The 17,720-nt window shown below is 35.9% G+C and overlaps 1 protein-coding gene across 1 annotated transcript in view; it reads left to right on the plus strand.

Annotated features, from left to right (window-relative positions):
- THADA (THADA armadillo repeat containing) overlaps positions 1-17,720 on the plus strand; it is a 300,884-nt gene that overhangs the window by 12,994 nt on the left and 270,170 nt on the right. Inside the window, exons 10-16 of the mRNA XM_054567244.1 lie at positions 442-662; positions 2,044-2,750; positions 4,775-4,926; positions 5,820-5,975; positions 6,702-6,824; positions 9,942-10,065; positions 15,864-16,015. Coding sequence (XP_054423219.1) covers positions 442-662; positions 2,044-2,750; positions 4,775-4,926; positions 5,820-5,975; positions 6,702-6,824; positions 9,942-10,065; positions 15,864-16,015 — 1,635 coding nt within the window. The remainder of the gene's footprint in view (positions 1-441; positions 663-2,043; positions 2,751-4,774; positions 4,927-5,819; positions 5,976-6,701; positions 6,825-9,941; positions 10,066-15,863; positions 16,016-17,720) is intronic.

Genomic DNA, 17,720 nt, shown 5'->3' on the forward strand with positions numbered 1-17,720 from the left:
TGATAATTTGGGCCACAATCCTTATTTTACTACTAGCAGTTTTCTTCTTCACTGTGTTATTTAGAAAATTATTTAAGCTCTTTGCCTGACTTTATGCAAAATAGATATGTACCGTTCTCTGAGGTCACACAAAGTAATTGTTGGATAAAATTAAAAATTTTCTAAATCATTTCTTAAAAGCACTAATTAAGCTCCCCCACCTGCAGGTGGCGATGTGCTGTGCTCTACCAGTACATTCAGACCAGCAAATTTGTTCATGTACTATACGTAGATTTTTTTTTTCCTATTACAATAATTTTAACACATGTGGCTTTTTTACTTTTAGATTCATTTGTTTTTCTTGGAATGTTTTGGGGAAAAGATAGTTTTGGATTTATATTTGGAAATATCTCTGAAAAGTTTTAGAGGCTTTATATGTATTAGCTCTGTTATATTTTTCAGATTAGTAGCTTGCTTCTCCGTTCAGTGGACTGCACGAGCATCCCCGAGTGGTTTTTGAACTCCTGCAGGAGCCTTTGTTGTGCTGATGTATCCGAGTCAGCTCTCTTATTCCTGTGTCAGGGGACACTCACCATGTTGGACTGGCAGAACGGGACAATGGGCCCGCGTGGGGAGGCCCTGCTCTTGGATACTGTGCATGTTTTGTTCACCTTGAGTTCACAGTGAGTTTTGGTATTGCCATCTCATGTATTGTTTTGCTTGTCAGACATTTAAAAGATGGCAACTGAGCCAGTGTATTTAGTAATTGAACAAAAAGTAGCCAGGATAATCCTAAATTAAGTGGGATTAAAAGGGAAGTAGGTATGAAAGTAGAACAAGAAAAAATGGGATGATAAGAGAAGGTTATAGAAATTATTGGTGCAGGTTAACCTGTTGTGAATATTTCTTTTCTTTCTTTCTTTCTTTTTTTTTTTTTTTTAAAGATTTTTAGAGGGAGGGAGGGAGAGAAGTATCAATCAGTTGCCTCCTGCATGCCTCCAACCTGGGACCTGGCCAGCAACACAGGCATGTGCCTCTACTGGGAATCGAACCAGTGAACTTTTGGCTTGCAGGATCTTGCCTAACCCACTGAGCCACGCTAGTCAGGGCTGTAGTGAACATTTCTAAAATTAATTTTAATATGTAGTCTCGGATGCTATAGCACTTTTTTAAAAAACTATAAAAATTCTATATGTATAGTGCTTTATAGCTTATGAACAACTTCATTATAGGTAATTCAGTGTGATCTTCACATGTCTGATAAATAGGACATGAAGTCTAATTTGTTGAATGGGCACAGTGAATGTTTTAGGAGAGTAAATGCTTTAACCTAAGAGCGTATTGCTAATAAGCACCCGAGGTAGAACTGTAGCAAGGTCTCTTGACTTCACTGGATTGTAGTTTGTGCTTTTTGGTGTTTTTGCTATAATTCCTGAAAGGGTTTATGTGCTTAACATGTCAAACCTTAGATACAGTGTGACAGTAATGAATATGTAGGTACAGGGAGAAAACTGCAATGTTCTAAAATAAACTATGTTACATGTTTTTCAGTTTATATGTGTTTTAAGATTGTATATATTTTTAAATTGTGCATATTTTAAAATTTATTCTTCATTGTGTTATTTTATAACAGATTGAGATATAATTTACAGGTTTGTTTTTTTTTTTGTATATTCACAGGAAGTTCAACTATCATTACAATTGACTTTAGAATATTTTCATTACTCCCAAAAGAAACCCTATTCCAACTAACTTCCCAACCCTGGCCACTCAGAATATTTTGCAATACCTGTGAAACAATCATCAAAATCAAAATAATGAACATTTCCACCACCCCCACAAATTTCTTTGTGTCTTTTTTTGGATTATATTTCAAAACATGAATAGATTTTATGTACTAACTTGAGGTCTGTTTTGGCCTTGTTTATAATTTCTTGTTATAAATTCAGTAAAGATAGGATGTTCTGATCATTCTTTGTGTTTGTATTTTTAAAGTTTACATGATAATAAAATGAAATTTATTTTACTAGTTACTTTATAATAATTTGACTCACTTTTCTTCAGGATCAAGGAATCAGTTCTGGAAATGTTTCTGTCTAGAATTTTGGCATCTTGGACTAACTCAGCCATATATGTTCTTGAGTCAAGTTCCCCAAGCCTAAAGGACAGCCTGAATGGGAATTCAAGCATAGTTAAGAGACTTTTGGAATATGTTTATACCCACTGGGAACATCCATTGGATGCTTTGAGACACCAAACCAAAATCATATTCAGAAATATTCTGCAAATGCACCAGCTCACTGTCAAAGAGTCAGAGTTGGACAAGTCAGATTTCGCTGCTGATCGTTTCATTTTTGAACTGACTGAGAGCCTTCTGCGACTGGAGTGGCATATTAAAGGGAAGTACATATGCCTTGGTTGTTTAGTAGACTGCACAGGAGTTGAAAGAATTTTGGCATTAGCCAAAAATATTCCATCGCAAATCTTAGAGGTGATGGGGGACCAGTCCCTGGTACCTTATGCAAGTGACCTCTTAGAAACCATGTTTAAAAATCATAAAAGTCATTTGAAATCTCAGACTGTCGACAGTACTTGGATTGATGAGTGGCATGAGACTTGGGTTTCTCCTCTCCTTTACATACTGTGTGAAGGAAATCTGGATCAAAAATCTTATGTGATTGATTATTACTTGCCAAAATTATTGAATTGCAATCCTGAAAGCTTAAGCTACATGGTAAAGATTCTTCAGAATTCTGCTGATGCTAAAACTGGTAAGAAGATGAATTTTTGTTTTAGTAATTTCTAGTTAGAATTCTTAAATATAGTTACCCAGGCAGATGTTGACTATATTCAAATTTAAATGTCATCACTTCTGTAAATAGTAAAGCAGGATATTAATAATAGGGATTTCGGATTGAACCAATGTTACTGCACGTAGCTGAATAGAGTTTTTTGGCTGAAGTCATTTCTGCAGGCTAAGGATTGATTCAAGTTATGATAATGAGGTTTATTTTATTATAATAGTTCCTCCTTATGTTCAGGGGATACATTTGAAGATGCCCAGCAGATGCCTGAACTTATAGGTAGTACCAAACCCTGTATATACTATATTTTTTCCTATGCATACATACTTATAATAAAGTATCATTTATAAATTAGGCAGTTTAACAGATAGAAGAGTCATTTTTACTATAGATTTTGGCAACCTCAGCATACAATTATTTTTTTCTTATGAAGTTGAGAACTTTCACATTTTTGCTTAAAGAGAACACTTTATAGCTTTTCTTTGGTGTACCCAAATTGCCAGCATCAGTACTCTTTGCTTTGGGGCCATTATTAAGTAAAATAAGGGTCACTTGAGCACCAGCACTGGGACACTGTGACAGTAGTGACTGAGTTGGCCACTAAGAGACTAAGGGGCTGGTAGTGTATACAGTGTGGATATGCTGGACAAAGGGGTGGTTCAGGTCTTGGGAGGGACAGAGCAGGGCGATGTGAGATACCATCACACAATTCAGAACAGTGCGCAATTTAAAACGTGATCTGTTTATTTCTGGAATGTTTCATTTAATATTTTTGAATCACAGGTGACCGTGGGTAACTGGAACTGTGGAAAGTGAACTGTGGATAAGGAGGGACTACTGTATTAGGTTTTAATTTATTTTACCAAGTTCTCATGTGTTGTTTTGTTGTCAGACTGGAGTAAAAGTTTGTGTTTTACATAATTTGCTTATTGAAGTGGTCAAAAGAATAATTAAAAACTCTTTTGACAAGGTTAAACAAGTAAATTGGCAGTGGAAGTTTTTGCCTCTGGGAAAGAGACAAACATTTAGAGAATGACCTCAAGAAATAGCTGTATGTAATAATTTAGAATTGGGGTAAACATTCCATGGAAACTCAGTAACCCTGAAGGAGTCACTGCATTAAAGCATAATTTAATAATTAATATATAAAATTATGATTCTGGCTAATCATGCAAATCTTCACATTATTATATTCTGTTTCACAAAGCAGGACTATGGTACCCTATATCGCATTTTAAGAATATTTGCAACTAAAATAATTTAAAGGTTTTCAGTACTTGGAAAAGTAGCTAAGAGGTAGCTGAAAAGTTTGATTCCTAGACACGAAAATAAGTCATTATTTATAATTTTTAATAATTGTTCTTATCTTTTTGAGAAGCCATTTGAAGTTCAGGATTCATGAGCCTCTTCTGAAGTGAGGCAGCATTTGTTTTTCCATTAAGGTGCCCTGTGAACGAGAGCTCCTTGTCCCCTTAGTAATGGCTGATGTCCTAGCCTGTGAAAGCATCACATTCTTTGCCGTTCTCCTTTTATCTTCTTTACTAGGGGAAATATTCAGAGAGGTTCAGTGTTCATTTTTAGAGAAATAAAACATTGAAGTGTTTTTCCTGTTTTTGGCTGAAAGTCATTTTAGTTATTTTTATTGTTTTACGCATTTCTCCACCTGATTTTTTTTTTTCTGATTCATTTCTTAATTTGCTTCCTAACAGTCAAGGAAAAAATAAAAATATTAGCAAACAGTTATGATTTTTTAAAAAAATTAACAGAAAGAAGATTATGCTTACTCGACATTATTGACACAAGAACTGTTAAATCTTTTCAATAATTATTTTATAATAGGAACTTTAACTCATGCTAGAAATCAGTTTAAACTCTGGCTTTTATTTTTTGAAATATGTTTAATATATTTCACATTTATGGTAGTTATTACATAGCACAATATTGGTCTTTGGTACTGCACTTTTGAAACTAGAGCAATCTTCCATTCTTAGGGTCTTATCACAGTAGAGGGGCCCTGGGAGCTTTGATGGCATGTCTGCGAACAGCTAGAGCTCATGGACATCTTCAGTCTGCAACTGATACCTGGAGGAATCTTGTGTCCAGTGCAAAAATAAAGCAAGGCTTAATTCATCAGCACTGCCAAGTAAGTCAACAGAATAACTAGAAATTAACGCATGCAGTAGATCCCTGATTTATTTTCCATTTAGCAGTCTAATACAGAGGCCCCTGTGTTATGCCCATCCTTGTCCATAAGAATGATGAATACAGAATGAAAAGCGAAGACTTTTCACTTAAGCTCCTTGCAGTTTATTTGGAGGAATAACAAAACCTGCATAGAACAACTAGAGACTCTTAGAAGAAAATACAGATACAAGGGTCCTCTACCTGTAAGGTCTTGTGAAGCTCAGGAGACGAGACTAATCAGAGCCCTGGTGGCTGATGACAAAAGTGCTAAATGTGAGGAGAGGAGAGGAAGCATTGCAGCCCCACAGAACGACAAACAAGGACTGGAGAATAATTAAAAACATTGTTTGTCAATAGTGGAGTGTTTTGTCTATTTAATGGAAGCCTCCAATCCTAGGCTGAAGGTGTCAGTTTTCATTTACTTGGTAACTGGGAACCATTTTCAGCAATGAAGTGAAATTAATGCAAGCAGCAATGACTGTGCAGGACAGGAACGAAAAGAAACCAGGGGACAAGATGTGCGTGACAATAATCTAAGAGTAAAGTGATGAGGTCCCGGGATACAGTGGTCACTGAGAAAAAAAGAATGAAGTTGAACATCACTGTGGCATAAGAGTCTTTAAAATTGTTTACTTTAATAAATATCCAATTTACACATTTAATAAAATAATTTTATTGAAAGTAACAACAGAATTTTTGGGATTAGGGAACATTTCTGAAGTACATATGGGTAAACTGAGGTTTATTGATTTTTTTCCTTTAGTAGCCTATGTAGATAGTTAACTATGTCAAGTGGTTTAGGCCTCGCTTATTTCATTGAAAATTAACATTTTATTGCTTGCTGTGTTTTAGGTGCGGATAGATACATTAGGCTTGCTTTGCGAAACTAATCGAAGCACAGAAATCGTTTCCACAGAAGAAATGCAGTGGATTCAATTCTTTATCACATACAATCTTAATAGTCAATATCCAGGAGTGCGGCAACAGATTTGTTCTCTTCTTAAAAAGGTAGAATTTTTCATCAGAAAGCATAGGAAAGTGTGAACTTTGCCCGGGAAATTATTTATCAGAAGAACCCCGATTTTGGGAGTGTGTGAGAGTAACGGTCGTGGGCTGGGAGTGCCGCATCTCTTCATGGCTCCCCTGTGAACTGCTTTGTGATCCCATAGGAGAGTTTGCATTTGGGATTAAAGTCTGAAGTGAAAAGTCTTTTCATTTTGGTGTAATAAGTCAAACTGGAACTCTGTTTTTTTTTGAAACGGAAAAAAATCTAGTGATAAGTTTTTGTGGTGTAAATTATCTTAAGAAAACTTTGTTAAGGAAGGATGCCCTTGTATTTTTATAGTTTCTCGAAGTGCCTCATGAAGCAGTCATTACTGAATAATTCAACTTGGAATAATCATGTAACGCAATTATGGAGTAAAGAATTGCTAGAGTATAGAAGTGAATATGTATCATGTTTAGTTAGGTTCAGGCCGACCTAAAGGAAATAGAACTGTGATTTAATAACTTGTGTTCCGGTTTGCAGTAATATGTTGGTATTGGTTTTAAAAGTGTAAATGCTAACTTTCTGTAAAAAAGAGGCACTGTATAAACATTAAGAATTTAAAAAGCAGTACCTTCTTTGGCTGAAGTTTTAGTGTAAAGAATGTAGAAAGTTTTTCCTTTGTCTTGTAGGCTGACATTTAAGGTTAACATGGCTCACGTATGCTTCATTTCTCTTTTTCTCAAAAGTTGTTTTGTAGGATACAGGAAAGCTCTCAGGTACTTTATAAACTGGAACAAAATAAATCCAAACACGAACCAGAGAATGAGTTAACCCAACAGCACCCTTCTGTTTCTTTACAGCAATATAAGGTAGGTGATATCTTTGTAGACATATAGATTCTTAAGAAACAAATGAATATGCATGAAAGGAAAATAAATGGAAGTCTCTTGGTAAGTTGAGCTTCTTTGTTTTTTCTTCAAGGTGGGTTTCACATATTCCTCCTGGTGCTTTTGTACTTTTCTTGAGGAGGTTTGAGTTGTGGAACCAGGGCTGGATTTCAGGTCTGTTAGAAAATAATATTAATGAGTTAGCCTCAATAATTTACAGCTTATGTGGGCCAGATGAATTTAGTACTTTAACAGGAAGGTAACTGCTGACCCTGAACTCTACCCCACCCTAGGGTGGGAGACTGTAAATCAGGGCCTGCTTCCTTTATACTATGATATTCAGAAGCTTGATGGTAGTAATTCCTGGCCCTTGGTCCAGCTGTGGAGTTTCCTGTTTATACCCTTTTGGAGTGAGCTGGAAGAGTAGGGCTGACTTAGTGTACCATGTTAATGGGATGGATGGAACCCCAGATACAGAAGCCCCAGCGTGGGCCAGGGCTCAGCTTGGCAACTTTTATTTCTCTTCATTAGGATAGAATGAGCTTTTCATCACTGGTTTCTTCCTCCAAATCCAGCCTCACAGAAATAGACTCTTAATTTTCTTCTAAGACACAGATAGAGGACAGAGTTTATCTATTCTATTTCATTTAGGGAAACAAATGTAATAAATTGATACATTGGAGCCATAATATACTACCTACCCTAAACATTATGGATAGGCCCTAGATTTCAATTTTGTATAAAAGGTAAAAAGTCATCTGAAGAAGAATATTCCTATACAAAGGCTGAAATCAGCCTCATCTTTGTAAAATCCTAACAATGAAGATTAGAAAAGTACAACCTAAACTTTAAGCACCTAAGTTTAGTCCTAATTCTATTGACTAGTTGGCTTACTTTATGGACCTGTTCAACTATAAGTAGGATTAGTAACCTCTGTGAAAAGGTTGGTTTTGAGGATAAAATGAGAAAGCTCTTGTTACTCTAAATCACTCTAGAAAGCCTTGTTGGGAGTCATTAAAAGTGATTAGAGTATATATAGAGCACTTACTGTGCGGAACAGTTACATTTTAGCCTTTTTGGGGTCATTGCTAGATGATCTAAGAAAACACATCTCTTTTGCTTTTTCTTGCAAGAGGTAACATGACATTATTTTCTGAATTAGGAACTTAGAAACATAAACCAATATTGTGGATTGACGTTCTGAATTTTCGTGTATGCATGTTTTCTTTGTTTGTGCTTATGGATATATATTTTTTGACAACTAGTCTGTAAAGTCTTAATCTGAGTCAATCTCTTGGTTCTTATATTTTTTCCCAACTGTAGTCACCTGTGGCTTTGGAGGTTGCAACTTTGGCATTACATTATCAACAGCAGCTTAACAGTGGGTGTCGTGCACAGTGTGTGGTAGGTTCAGAGCCAGTCAGCAGACTAAGTGCTGGGGAGGAGAAGAGGCTGTTAGTTGGAAAGGATGTCTTCTAGTCCAGTGAGGGGGATTATTTCATAACTGAATAACTGATATTAATAGCTAGCATATTTTTAAATTTATAAAATGCTTTATATTCATGTTCTCATTTAATCTTTAATAGCCAGGCTGTGAGATAGGCATTGTCAGACCCACATAGAAGTGAGAAAACTGAAGCTTGGAAAAGTTGAGTAACCTGCCCTAGGTCTCTCAGCTAGTATGTTGTAGACCTGGAGTTGCTCTTGACTCTAAATCTGAATATTGTTTTTGCCTTAGTACCAGTTTGTGAAGGGCTGGAGGTAGGAAAGGACAGAGAGAATTTGGGGAATGCTGAATCCACTGGTTGAATGATGTAAGATACTTGGGGGAACAGAAAAGGTGAGTAATGGGAAATGAGTTAGAAAAGCAAGTTGGAAATGAGTTAGTAAATCAAACAGAGTTTTGAATACTATGCCAAGGTAACTGAAAGCCTCACTAGGACCCATTAAAAGTAGCTAGAACGTATTTTGAGCCCCTTTTATGTGTGTACAGGACAGTATGCTCAGGACTAGAGATAAAAATATACTATAAGCTATGGCCCCCCGTCTCCATTGTGGTTACAGCCTGGTTGAGTGAAAGAACTGTTTCTTGAACTGTAAATGACACTGTAATTGGACGATCTTGTTGCCTTTGAATGTGAATATTATGCTCCTCATTTATAATTAAAACTAATTTAACTAGGATGTTTTCAACAACTACTCTATTCCTTTGAAACCCAGTAGAAATAATAAACTAATAAACTCTTACTTTGGGCCTGCAGGATAAATCCCCGAAGTTGTACGTCCTTGACCAAAGAAATGAATGCAGGAATCCCATCTAGAGTCAGCTGAGACTAGAGTTGCTTTTATCTGCTCAGTTACAAATGTGTCATCAGGGCATAGTGTAGTATATGAGATGCTTGAGCATCACAACTTTTCCTTATAATTTTTCTCTTTGATGTTACACAGAAAAAATTAGCTATTATTATTTTAATTAAAAGAGGAAGATTTTATCCTGGAGGAAGTATTTCCCACTACTTTTTGTTGAAAAATTGCATTTTACTGAAAGTTTTCATTTTTCATCATTTGTATAAAGAGAATAGTAGAGCAGGAGTCTCAAAGGGGCAGACAGAAGACAATGGAATGGTTGGATTTTTTAATGAATTATGTCATTTTAGCCAAATGTATAAAGCATTACATTTGTCAAATTTGTCAGGTAGTATATATTGGATATTTCTTCGGTCATTTAAAAATTTTAAATGTATACATACCCTTGATGCCTGAATGTCTCTGGTGAAGAAAGTCAGTAGTCATAATGCTTTAGCATAAGTCAGGGCAGAATGGATTTCTTTTTCCTAAAAATGTTTTTTTTCTTGTGAGGAATACAGTAGGAATTGTATTTGTTGACTCTACCAAGGCAGAGTTCCTTAAAGTCATGGTACAGCTTGTGATCAAGGGTATCAATCAGAATTGCCAAGGGAAGCGAACAACTAGTATTGTTTAAAAAAAAAAAAAACTTTCTCCCTTAATTAAAAGAAAAAACCCCACTCTTAAAGGTGATACTTTGAAGATAACCTATTGTGAGTTAACTCAATTATACTTACTGTACTTTCTTTTTAGAATTTCATGTCATCCATTTGCAACAGTCTTCTTGAAGCATTGTTTCCTGGCTCTTCCTACCCAACTAGGTTTTCAGCTTTAACCATTTTAGGCTCAATAGCTGAAGTTTTTCCTGTCCCAGAAGGTAAGTTTTCAATAATATTTGAAAAAGTATTTTTATTTCTTGAAGAACAGATGCTTTTTCAACATTTTGTTTTACTTGCATTTGATTTCTCTTGTCTTTTTAGGTTTATATGGGAGGTTTTATTCTCACGATATAATTGTTATGTGGACATAATCAAATTTGTCAGTAAGGGACATGGGAGAAGAGAGAGAAACTATCTGTATTCATTATTTGCCAACTCAAAACTACAGTTTTCATGGACCTGTGATTATTACGAGAAGAGTCACTATCCTCCTCTGCCCCAATTTATATGTTGGTGTTCTAATATACTGCCCAATCTGTTACGTTTAAAAAAAAAAATAGTTTCTCTTATTGTAACATTCCTCAGTGAGTCTTTGCGGTTAAAATGTGGTTTCCCTTACATGCTCTGTGTTTCATAAGTCTCGATCCAGTTTCAGGAAGACGGTGGGAGGGTGTCGTTTCCAGGCACTCCGATTTAATGGTGCCCTCTGTTTCTTCTTCTGTGGGATGCTCAGAGAGGCTGAACATTTAACTTCCCTTTGACTTCTTTTTTCTTTTTTGACAAGATATGATTCTTTTTATCCATGTACATGAGTTTATGTGTTTTCATATGAATTTCTTGTTCGTGCTCGGTCTTTCTTGACCATAGTCAAACAGAAAAACATCCTGCTCAGCTGCTTTTTCTGAAGGAATGGCCAGAGGACCAGGGAACTTCACATTATAGTTAGATGTGTTTTTTTTTTTTTAGTTTAAGTTTTTAGGAAAGTAATTTTTTGGCTGGGAGGAGAGTAATTTGATATTAACACAGGCTTGCTTCATTTGAAGAAAACCATTATTTTCAAGTTTTTATTTGAAAAAATTCAAACCAACAGCAAAGTTTCAAGAATAGTCCAGTTCACAGCCACGTACCCTGTATCTAGAGTCATTGCTAGTTTACATTTTGCCATGTAGAAAGTCTACACTTAATGGCAATAATGGGTTCTTGGAAACTGCAACTTTAAGTGAAACAATTTGTGAGAAAACCAATTTTACCACAGACTAATTGACATAAACAAGAGTTAAGTTTCTACAGCATAATTTTGGTCATAAAAAACATCACCAAACTTCTAAATAAAGACCTACAACACTTCTAATAGTAAACATTGAAATAAATGTGAGATATACATACATTTAAGAAAGATTAATAAAAACAAGTAAGATAATTCTTTTCCAACCTCTTTATTTTAGTCAGTGTCTTGGGTGACCGGAGCCCATCTTGACAGCTCAAGGCACAAGGTGGGAACCCACCCAGGACAGGACGCCCTTCCATGGCAGGGCACACACCCACACACCACACTTACTCAGACTGGGGCCATTTAGACACACCAGTTAACCTAACATGCACATCTTTGGGTTGTGGGAGGAAACTGGACTACCCATAGAAAACCCAAGCAGACATGGGGAGAACTTGCAGGCTCCACACAGATGGTGGCCCTTGCCAGGAATTGGTATTTTTTTCCCCTCATCAATGTTATAATGAAAGGACATTGAATGAAATGATGTTTTTCAAGAACCTGCCATATTTGTTTTATCTCTCTATCTCATTAATTTTCTAACAATAACACGAATATCAAATTCAGGAAATTTAATGTTGATGTAATGCTATTATCTAACATACAGTCTATATTCAAATTTTTCCCGTTGTCCCAATAAGTGGCCTTCTTTAGAAAAAAAATTTTTCTCCTGTAATCCAGGAACCAGTCCAGGATCATACATTGCATTTTGTTGTTATATCCCTTTTTGCCTCCTTTAATCTGGAAAGTGTCTTATTTCGTGGCATTAACATTTTGGAAGAATGTATCTCAGCCTTATTGTTTCCTCATGATTTCATTGAGGTTACGTACTTTTGGTAGGAACATTGCATGGGTGATGGGATGGCTCTCTCAGGGCATGATATCAGGAAGCAAAAGATGTTGGCTTGTCTCATCATCCATGATGATAAATTGGATCACCTGATGAAAGTAGATGTGGGGGGCTGAAAAATGACCTCCAAAAGGTATCCACATCAAATCCTTAGAACCTATGAGTGTGAACTTTACCTGGAAAAAAATTCGTTGCAGATGTGATTAAGATCTTAAAATGAGAGAATCTCAGGTGATCTGGATGGGCCTACGGACCATCACAAGTGTTGGTATAAGAGAGAGGCAAAGGGAGATGTGAAAGAAAGAAGAGGAGGAGTCAATGTGACAGTAGAGATTGGAGTGATATGGCTATAAGCCATGGAATCCTGGCAGCCACCAGAAGCTGAAAGAGACAAAAGACCAGTTCTCCTTTTGGGCCTCTACAGTGAGCACAGCCCTAACAACACCTTGAATTTAAACTTCTGGTTTTTGGGACTGGGAGAGAATAGATTTCTGTGGTTTTAAGCTACTGAGTTGGTGGTAATTTGTTACAACCACCACAGAAAATGTATATGGGGCATCCATCAGTTTAGAGAATGTCAGTGGTACTACAGCTGAACTTAGAAAATAAAGTTTTATCTAAGAGTGATTGTTTATCCAATTAACAAAAAGTTTTCTGTACCTTTAGTGTAGTTATAGTTACACTTAGGTATAGGGGAAGTAACACTAGGATAAATTATACAGGTAATTTTTTAATTGAGAGAGTAGTTTAAAATATAAAGTGAAAAACCTGATTCATCTGAATGAATGAGACACATAATTGGGTAGCGACTGATGTCACTGTATTGATGCTAATTAAACAACTTGGGGGTAATGAAAATGATGCAAGTCATAGTATATCCATTAACTTTATTTTTTTTTAAAGATTTTATTTATTTTTAGACAGGAAAGGAGGGGGAGAGAGAGGGAGAAAAGCATCAATGTGTGGTTGCCTCTTGCACACCCCCTGCTGAAGACCTGGCTCCCAACCCAGGCATGGGCCCTGACTAGGAATCAAACCAGTGACCCTTTGGTTCGCAGGCCGGTGCTCAATCCATTGAGCCACACCAGCCAGGGCACATATACATTAACTTTAAAGGAAACTAAAGAAGCGTGCCTGTGAAATACAGGATGGGAAATGAAAATTTATTCTTCATCTTTTATTTTACAGAAGGTCTGTGATTTGGGATTAGTCAAATGGTTTCTGCTTTTCCTCAAGTATGTCCTTGTTCAAGAAGAATAAGCCACATGCATCTTTCTTACTCAGAATAAAATATCACAGTATTCATGGTGAAAAACTTGATTCCACAATTGGATTAAAGGCAAACATTTATTTAGTACTTATTATATGTCATGCAGCCAAAGATACGCAGTGCTTCCCATTTCTGAGCTTAGATTTTAGTGAAGGGCATCAGACAATAAATTACCAAATAATACGTAGAATTTCAGATGGGCATAAGTACTTCAGTATATTTCAAATTGAGAAAGGGAGGGAGATATAGATGGCCTGGGAGGGTGGGGAGTGGTAGCTGTTTCATACAGTAGTGTCAGAGAGAGCTTCGCGTTTGAGCAGAACTCTTAAACAACCAGTGGGTAGGGAAGAAATTACAAGGGAAAATTAGAAAATACTTTGGGAGGAATGAAAACAAAAATATAACATACTGAAATTTATGGAATGAAGCAAAGGCAGAGCTCATAGGGAGATTTGTAGCTGTACATGTCTCCATTGAAAAAGTAAAAAGATCTGAAATTAATAATCTAACTTTATACCTCAAGGGATTAGAAAAAAGCAGACCTTACCTAAAGCTAGCACAAGGAAGGAAATAATAAAGATTAGAATAGAGATAAACGAAGTGGAATATAGAAAAACAATACAGAGAATCAACAAAACCAAAAGTTGGGTTTTTAATTTTTTTTAAAGATCAACAAATTGACAAAGTTTTGGCTGTGCTAAGGAAAAAAGAAGCATAAATAACTAAAATCAAAAATGAAAGTAAGGATGTTTCCACTGATCTTACAGAAATAAAAAGGATTGTAAAACAATGCTATGAACAATTTTATTTCCAGTAAGTTAATAACCTGGATAAAATGGACAAATTCCTGGGAACATAAAATTACTGACTCAAGAAAAAATACAGAATATTTGAACAGTCCTATAGCAAGTAAAGAGATAGTCAGTAATCAAAAACCTCTTAAGTAAAGTCCAGGAGTGTCTTCGCTGGTGCATTCTACCAAACATTTAAAGGAGAATTAAAACCAGTCCTCCTCAAACTCTTCTAAAAAATTGGAGAGGAGGGAACATTTCCTAACTCATTCTATGAAGCCAGCATCACCCTGCTACCAAAGCCAGATAGACTCCAAAGAAAACTATAAGCTAGTCTCCCTTATAAATATAGATGCAAAAATTCTTAACAGAGTACTAACAAACCAAATCCAACATCATTTTAAAAGTACATATTATACACCATGGCTAAGTAAGTGGAATTTAATCCCAGGAATGTACGGGTGTTTCAACATAAGGAAAAAATAGTCAATGTAATATACAATGTGTAACACATTAGAATGAAGGAAAAAAAAAACATGATAATCATGATAAACACTCAGCAAACTAGGAATATAAGGAAGCTCCTTCATGTAATAAAGAACATTCATGAAAAACCCACAGCCAACATTATATCATGCCAATTGGTAAAGACAGCCTTTCTCCTAAGATGAGGAACAGGAATATCAGGTGAAAGATGCTACTTTCACCCCTGCTGTTCCCTGTTTTAGTGAAAGTTTTAGCCAGAACAATTAGGCAAGAGAAAGAAAAAAAAAGAAAAGGTATCCAAACTTGAATAGAAGAAGCAAATTTGAGCAGAGGCGTGAAGTGACAAAAACTTCCTTTCCTTGCTCTAGGAATTTCACAGGGGTATACTACCTTGTGAATTAAGATTAAATTAAAAAGCTCCCTGATTTATATTGAACATTTGTCAAATTAAGTAAGCATAGGACTGCTTTCAGTTATTGTCAGGGATTAACTTGTTAAAAGCTGGTAAGAGTTCTTCACATTCTGCTGTGAAAGCCATTATTTGTCACATTTGCTCAGTCTTGATCTTGGAGTTAAATGAATTCAGCGACTGTCATCATTCTTTTGTGATAGTTTTTCTGTTCATTTCTTGTTTTGCTGAAATTCATCTTTGAGAAGAGTTGGGAAAATGTACTTTTTAATTTCTTATACATTAAAAAATATTTATATTGCTGTTATACTTGATACTGGAATAGGATTTTGATGCACAATTTTTTGTCATACTTTTTTCCCTGAGGATTTTGTAAGCATTGTTTCACTGTCTTCTAGTGCTATGTGTTGCAGTGTCCAAGAGTGAAGCCAGACTAATTTTTTTGCACTTTGTAGATGAATTGAGCTTTTTGCCAGAATGGCCAAAAAATTTCTCCTTTATCTTTGATGCCCAGTAATTCTATTGGGCTATTCCACATTGATTATTCAGTTTAACTAAGACATGGTAGGACTTTGGATTCTAGGTCAAGAAGTTTTATAAGATTTTTTTAAAAGATATATTTCTTAATTTATTGGTTTTTATTTATTCAAAAAGTAACTTAGGCACCTGTTACAACATACAGCCTTTTGAAAGAGAATGAAGTGGTTTTAAATAAATTTTTATTTAAACAAATTAAAAAATGTTTACATCTTATTTGGAAAACTGTAATACTTATTATTTTATTATTTTAAATAAAATTAATGGGAAATTTATTTTTAGTTATTATTGGTAAAGTATAAAGTTTGAATTTTTGTACAAATTTTCTATAAATTTGGCCAAATAACTTCAAAATGTTGATTTTCTTTTCTTTTTATGCACTTTTATATCATTTTTGTTTTAGGTCAAGTCCAAACAGTGTATCAGCTGAGTCATGATATTGATGTTCGCCATTTCCAAACACTAATAGAATGTTTAACCAGCACTTTTGAAACAGTGAAAAGCTTAGCATTTGATCTTCTGATGAAGTTACCAAAAACAGTTGTACAGTTTCAGGTATTTGGACTATTCCTATGTAAATGTATATGCATGAAAACTTACTATTTAAAGCAATAGATAAAGAGAATCAGTGGGTTCTTTGCATCTGCTTTCTTCCAAATTCTGGCTGTTTCATTTATCGTTAATACCTCTACTGTGGGGTGGGATGGAGGAGGTGGGGATGGAGGGTAGGAAAGGAGGTAATAGTGTAGAGAAAACAAAGTCCAAATCGGTGAGCTTTGTTTTTTTAATTGTTTTGATAAAAAGGGAGGTGTAGATTGCAGTAGGTTTTATTGTTTATGAGATTATTGGTACATTTCAGTTAACTGTGGTCTCCCCAGTTTCCTTGGACATGTTAATATTTGTCACTTACACATGTCACTTACAGTAACTTGTGTAAAAATTTTTGAGATAATCTCCCTGTTTAGCAGACTGGGAAGCTGAGTGTTACATGAGGTAAAAAACATATTTCTCATCTTCCAACACGCAATAGCTAAACTGAGACTGAAACTCAGTACTTGAGGTTAAGAACAGTTCTCCCCCTGGGCGGTCTACTCCATCCCCAGCCTCCACTCTCTTCCTGACACCTTGAATTTCCCACCTTGGGGTGTGAACCAAAGATGGGCTTGGGAATGAGGGCACAGCGTGGGGATGGGTCTGCAGGGGGCTCCCCAGCGCAAGGTTCTGCTTTGCCCTTCAGGCTTATTCTTGGGTTGTGAGGTCACCAGCAGATGTGGGGTCACTGGCTCTGGGTCTTTGCTATGACTTTTTGTTAGAGCTGTGGAAAGGCCAAGGGCATGAGCCATGGTCTGGGCTCCAACTATTAGACTGTGTTTAGGGTATGACAGTTTGTGGCTATAGTGGGATTCTGTGAGAGCAGATGGCAGAAAGCACGAGGTGTCTGTTCCCATGGCTTCTAGATGGCATTTTAAGACCGCAGAGCAACTTCTCTAACTTAGATCCATGTTGGAATTGCTCCCTAGAGTTCACTTATCCCTGTGGTTTTCAGGTGCCCTGGTGAGCAGAAGCTACTTTGGTGCTTCAGCTTCTGTTTGTACCATAGAGAATTTTTAAAGAAGATACTTTATCTTATTCTACGAGTTATTTCCTTTGTTCTCTCTCATACCTCCTTTCCCCTTGCTCCTTTTCTTTCATCACATTGTAGCCTTGTAATTTATTTATATATATAAATGTATGTAATTTATATATATAAATAAACTATGTCTCATTCCTGGCAAATACTTTGCAAATATCTGGAGTGGGGAAGGTACATTATAGCACCTATGTGAAAGACCTGTTCCTTACATGAATTGTGAAGTGTCCTTAGGGGGCCCCTGTATATCTAGTTTGGTAATCATGTGCTTGGTATATAGACACCAACTGTAGAATTCAGGAAGGACAGTAGCACATATGGCTTACGGTAGGATTTTGGTGGTTCTAATATGTGGTCTGGCTTGCATATTAATAAAATGATCTTAGGAATAGGCATTCAAGATTTTAAAATGTTAATTACATATTTCCAAAGTCTTTCTTTGGGTATACCTTATATTAATATATAATTAATATTTTAATATAGTTAACTTTAAAACATTTTTTGAATGCTAACCCAAGCTCTCTAAGGAGATACACACACACACACACACACACACACACACACACACACACACACACACAGATATGTACATAAAATCTGTTGTCCTTCTTTCCTGTGGAACAAGATATC

This window comes from Pteronotus mesoamericanus, unplaced genomic scaffold (assembly GCF_021234165.1).
Source record: "Pteronotus mesoamericanus isolate MK-2021 breed Mesoamerican mustached bat unplaced genomic scaffold, CSHL_Meso_final contig_101, whole genome shotgun sequence".
In the NCBI taxonomy this organism is placed as follows: domain Eukaryota; kingdom Metazoa; phylum Chordata; class Mammalia; order Chiroptera; family Mormoopidae; genus Pteronotus; species Pteronotus mesoamericanus.